Genomic DNA, 5,992 nt, shown 5'->3' on the forward strand with positions numbered 1-5,992 from the left:
GAATCCTTTATACAGGTTTTTTATCACGCAGCAGGGGCATACCGATAAGAAAAGTTTTGGGGTTTTAACCGCCTCCCCCCTCAATCAAATGAAAAATATTATGTGTCATGATTCTTATTATAGAAGTAGAATATTACAAAAAAATAATTATCATTTATATCAAAATATACCTATTTTGTATATTGATAATCGACAACAGTAATAACAATTCCAAATTTATTATGATTAAATTACATTTTATTACAATAAAAATTATTATATATTACTATTAGGTAGGTAATAAAAATATTTAATAAATGAAATATAAAATAGTTTAATATTGATACCTATTCGTTATAATTTTACATGTAGAATTGGTTTCAATATAAATTCTTATCTTATAAATACCGATAAATACATGTTTTAGCCATTCTATACCTATATAGTTAATAGGAAGATATAATTAATTCAGTATTGGAGAAATTTTAATTTTGGTGGCAACAATTGATTAAAATGGACAATATTCCCAAAAACGTTCAATCAGCTTTATTAATATGTGAAAAAACAATGTTTCTGGTAGGTAGATGATAAAAAATGTATTCAAATTCTTGTGAATTTTCCTGTGACAATTTCAATACCAGAAAAAAAAAATTCAAAACTACTATCTAAAAACTAATTAAATACTATGGAAAAATCCCACTATATGGCGTTGCTAATCTAAGGTAGATAGGAAGTTTTTTTGTTACAGGGAAATATTTTAATGGAGCCACCAAAATGAAAAAAAAAATTGCTTATAAAAATCTATTATATTTCCTCATCCTAATTTAATTTAAATAATTTAACTATAAAAAAAAAAAATAATAATAATAAATATCCATGAAAACATTAATAATATGGAAGGAGCCACGGACATAATGTAGGGCGAGGGCCTACAGGGAAAATCCCTTTTTCCCTATGAGCCTATCCAACCCTGTTGCTAATATTCATTGTGAGATAAAAGTTAACCCAAAAGCTATAATTAATAATTTAATAAAACAATTAATTAAGTTAATAATTAACAATTATATTTTAAATTGTAAGCTTTTCTTAACATATTTCATTAGTAATATTTTTATATATACAACCAAATGATGAATATAAAGAACGTTTTTTTTTTAGTATTTTTTCATAATAAGTTTAATATAAATTCAATTTTTAATTTTAAAAGGTTATCTTATTGGTATGCACTTTAATGACAGCATTGTGACTGCAGTATGTGCTCTACCGCAGAGGTTCCCAAACCGTGGGTCACGACCCAAAAATGGATTGCAATTATATTTTTAGTGGGTCGCGTTATGTTTTTCATGTGTTTCTATTACTTATGGTTGATGTTTAATTATTTAGTTAGTTTTATTATTAACTGTTATTTGCGTTTGTGACAATTGCAAATTTACTGTGACCAATAGACATAATAATATTTCTTTATATGTCTATGCTCGACTGTGTCAACACAAAGCAATCGGATTAATGATTATTGAAAATATAGCAATATATTTAAAACAAGTTAGTACCTGAATGACGTTCAAATAATTTGATTATTTTCAGTAACAAACGGTACATTGAATACGATACATGCACGCAATTTAAATCTTTCTATAACTATAAATAACTAATAAATTCGTTTTTTTTTTTTTTTTTTGTGCGTTTGTACAGTTATTATGGACAAATGGTGAAATAAAAAGTCATTGACAAGTTCTGCGAAAATTGAAGAAACAGAGATAATATCTGAGTCAGCGGTTAAAAAAAGAAAATTAATTGATGATGAGCTTACAACAAGTTCTTTGCAATCAAAATAAAAAAGTAGATATTAATCCAGTTATGAAAAATAGGAAACAATTAAATCCTTCACGATAAAATTATATACTTAGTAATTAAATTACATAGTATAAGCTTTTTTTTATAAATATAATATTTTTCTTCAATTTAAAATGATCAATGATATTATTTTGGGTCGTAAAAATTGAAATAATTTCCAAAATGGGTTGTACTATAAGAAGTTTGGGAATCTCTGCTCTACCGTATTTTACCACTGTACAACCATATTTAGATTTAGTCAATATATAGTATGTGGAATGATATAAAAGTAGTTTTAGAGCCGTTATTACAATGTCTCGCTAAACAATCCGCTAACATAGCGGACACATTTTACCTGCTATTTTTTAATATTTCATTAATACAATTATTACGTAAAATTTCATCGCTAAATCGTATTTAGCGGGCACTTCTTAGGTGCAATTTCAGTTTTTAACTTGGAGGGGCTTAACATATTTAAATGAAACAAACCCGTGGGGGGCTCTGCCCTCCACCTTCACCCCAATTATCGATATAGCGATATCATATTTTTCTCACCCACTTTCCTACATTTAATATATTATAATGCGTTTATTAATAAAACTAAAAATATTTGTATGAAAAAAATAACAAAATTTAGGTAAATAAATGTAATATATTATATTTTTTTATTAAGTATATTATTTTAATTGGAACCTTCGGTTAGAAATTGCAAATTTATTTAATTTTTTTTCGTTAGACAATTCATTCGATAAATCTCGTTCTATATAAATTAATGACAAATCTGTAAATCTTGTTTATAGATGTTCGAAGCCAATTTTTAATCTTTTTCATTGCTGAAAATAATCTTTCACATGTTGCAGAGCTAATTGGAATTGTTAAAGATAATGATAACAGTTTATATAAATTAGGATAAAGCTCTGCATCCATGATTGATTTGATATCTTCCAAAATGAAACTGGAGTTTCTACGGGTCACACAGTTTTTACCACAAGCATTTCTGATTGAAGTGTATTTACATCCACATTTAATAGATCCTAAAAATTAAATCATAAAAATTGATTGATCTCGTTTGCTGTATTATGTAGATTAGATAACTAATAAAGAATTTGATATTTTAATTTAATTATAAATTTTTGGAGGGGCTAATTTTAATATTGGAAGGGCTAAGCCCCTCCAAGTCCCCCTCAAATTACGCCTATGGGGCACTTTATTTAATGGCAGGTTTTGGTGCCTGTTAAAGTAACTAGCGTGAAGAATCCATATATATTATATATGTATAATATACATTTTTTTCTCAGTACTTGTTCATGAATAATACTACATAATATTCTGTGATAATACAGACTTCTGTGTACTGTGCATTTATTTAATTGTTTATTGTTTATTTGTTTTATATTTACCTACTCATTTATATAATTTTAAAATGAATAATTACAAACATTACAAACATATTTTAAAAATAAGTAAATAATATATTATAGAAATTACAAATTATTATATAAGTACTATCAACCATTCGTCGTCAACAAAACACCAGATATTAATACACAGGTTTAAAATCTAGACAGAAATACTTAAAGAATTTTTAATTATTTAATAAAAAATGAGAGGATATAAAATATAACTACAAAATATAATTTAATTTTAACACAAATAGTATTTGTTATTTTGAAAGGTTTAAATTAATTCTTATCTTATCTACAGATTTTTTAACATCAATAATTCAATATATATACAAATGTTTATTTCTTATAATAAATTATTAGTGGTAACTTTAGCAACATAGTTGGTGATACTATACCAAAAAATAAAACCCATTGTATCAACTTGAGACGATGGCCAACTAACTAACCACGATAATGGTGAAAACCAATTAGAAGGTAGATTGTTCAGGACAGTTTGATGATAATTATAATAAACAAATATGAAATTTACAATTGCCTGAAATGGGAAATTAAATATTAATAATAATGTTTAAGCATATATTTGAAAATTAAATCTTATATTTAATACAATGATTATTAAATGTATTTTAAAATAAATATTACATTTTTAAAACTATTTCAAGGAACAGAAATTAGATACAACTATATTTGTAAACTTATATCTTATAGATATTTTACAATAAATATAAATAAAATTATTTAAATGTGGAAACCTGCGTTTAGGATGAAATAAATTATGAGTGAGATGACGGAATGAGAACGAAAATTGAGAATTATAAAAATAAATAATTTGATTTTGTATAACATTAATTTAATAAAAAAATCTAATATAGATTTATATATAGGTAAATTATATTGAGCCTACTGTTTTCTATGTTCAAATCCAGTATTAATTTCTTTTGGTAATTATAAAAATGTATGGAATTATTTGAATTAAATATTTTAACTTATATAAAAACAATATTTTTTATGAAATAATATAATACCAAGTTATATGGCCTAAAAGTAATTCAGTATACGACAAATTAATTTTAAGAAAATAAGCTTAACAAAAATCAACAAGTTTAAAATTATAAAATTAGAAACAACTAATATGCAATTAATGTCACATGATCTAGCACCCATGGGTATGAAGAAAAACTGCAGATATTTGAGAGTAAAATATTAAGGAAAATATATAGACCAGTAAACAATAATGACTTTGAAAGATTTGAAAGAAGAAACAATGAAAATCTGCGGTAACTATACAATAAGCCAAATCTATGATACTTCTTAGTCAGAAAGAGACTGGAAAAAAGGGCTGGTCATGCCTGGCGAGCTGAAGGCACACTAATTAAGTCACAGAAAGCAAAATAACAGGGAAAAGATCAAGAGGCAGACCTCGGCAGAGATGGAATGATAGAATAGAAAAAGACCTAAAAAAATTCAATCCATTGTTAGATATGGGAGCGGCTTGGATAGGGAGAGATGGAAAGGTATTTTAGAAGCAATGAATATGCAATTAAATAATAATTTAATTAGAAAAAATATATTTCTATACAATACATAGAATATACTTACAGAGAAAATATATAATGATAATTTGCAAATAAATTTCAGTTTAAAATTTTTAGACGCATTTTCTCGGACTGAAAATTAATTTTTATATTAAATCACAGTACTATAATAATTTCATAAATAAATATATTAGATATAATAATAATAGAAACATACTTTTATTTTTCAATTGGTCATTTGATTTATTTATTTGTCGCTGCAACTTTGCATGTTTAGCAAACTCTTTTACAATAGAAATTTTTGATTGTTCATTTTTTAAATGCACTATTTTATCTCTTATTTTACGGTCTTCTATATTGTTATCCAGGAACCATGAAACTAACTACAAGTAGGTTTGGTAATGAAATATTAGTATAAAACATAAAATTATATTTGATACATTTTAAGAATAACAATTGTTAGCTAAAAATTTACCTTTAGAAGAAATTTAAAAGATAACATATTACCAAAACTAAAAATAATTGATAAAATCAGCAATCGCATATTAATAAATATTGTATAAATACCAAAAATAAATGGTTTGGTCCAATCACAAAATTCAAGACTTTTAAAAATTTAATTATTGAAAGGTAAAGTATTTTAAATGATATTTAATTTAATTTATAATAATAAACAGAATAAAAACTAACAAAATTCTTCAGGTAAGAATATAAAAACAATATTTTCATTTCTTATCATTTAAAGTTATCATATTTATTTAGTTGATGATAAAAATCTATCAATCACAGAGATAAATTTGTGATAAAGTATAGTTATTACCAGGTGCATGTAAGCTCCCCTAAAATATTGTAAATCCCCTTAAAAATATTTTGCTACTAAATTACACTTATGTAAACTCCTCTGGAAACATGTGGCTACTCAATTTTACGTATGTAAACTCCTCTAAACTTAAAATTGAAACTGTTCTATAACAAACTTCTATTTAACGTGATTTTATATTTGACAAAATATTTTTGCAAACCTTGGTTTTTATTGTAAATCATTAATAAATTTATCTCTGTACAACAAACTAACTTAACACAAAATTGTTAAACCTTAAGACGGGACAGAGGCTCCTTCTGAATTGAAAATCCAAGTTCTGAAAAAAAATATAAAATGAAATGAATTAAAATTTGAATATTTTGAATCAAAATTAGATAGATAAATTTAAATTGAGTTATATTTTTTAATGAATAACG

General features: G+C 24.7%; 2 protein-coding genes across 2 annotated transcripts in view; both read right to left on the bottom strand.

Annotated features, from left to right (window-relative positions):
- Positions 1 to 399, bottom strand: part of LOC112682193 (sodium channel protein Nach-like) — a 1,124-nt gene extending 725 nt beyond the window's left edge. Inside the window, exon 1 of the mRNA XM_025552719.1 lies at positions 388 to 399. Within this exon, the coding sequence (XP_025408504.1) occupies positions 388 to 399 (12 nt within the window). The remainder of the gene's footprint in view (positions 1 to 387) is intronic.
- Positions 400 to 3,506: 3,107 nt separating this feature from the next.
- Positions 3,507 to 5,297, bottom strand: LOC112682040 (tail-anchored protein insertion receptor WRB-like). The gene is made up of 4 exons (XM_025552494.1): positions 5,229 to 5,297; positions 4,971 to 5,136; positions 4,818 to 4,885; positions 3,507 to 3,753 (listed from the first exon to the last, which is right to left on the bottom strand). The coding sequence occupies exons 1-4, from the start codon at positions 5,295 to 5,297 to the stop codon at positions 3,562 to 3,564; spliced, it is 495 nt and encodes a 164-aa protein (XP_025408279.1). The 3' UTR covers positions 3,507 to 3,561.
- Between the last annotated feature and the right edge of the window lie 695 nt (positions 5,298 to 5,992).

The sequence above is a fragment of the Sipha flava genome, unplaced genomic scaffold (assembly GCF_003268045.1).
Source record: "Sipha flava isolate LNK unplaced genomic scaffold, YSA_version1 1_pilon_pilon, whole genome shotgun sequence".
Lineage (NCBI taxonomy): Eukaryota > Metazoa > Arthropoda > Insecta > Hemiptera > Aphididae > Sipha > Sipha flava.

Excerpts from the sequence above, each read along its gene's own strand:
- LOC112682040 (XM_025552494.1), bottom strand. The coding sequence starts at position 5,297 with ATGCGATTGCTGATTTTATCAATTATTTTTAGTTTTGGTAATATGTTA. Across the intron at positions 5,137-5,228 it reads CTTTTAAATTTCTTCTAAAG|TTAGTTTCATGGTTCCTGGA; the intron begins GTAAATTTTTAG and ends ACCTACTTGTAG. Across the intron at positions 4,886-4,970 it reads TGACCAATTGAAAAATAAAA|TCCGAGAAAATGCGTCTAAA; the intron begins GTATGTTTCTAT and ends ATTAATTTTCAG.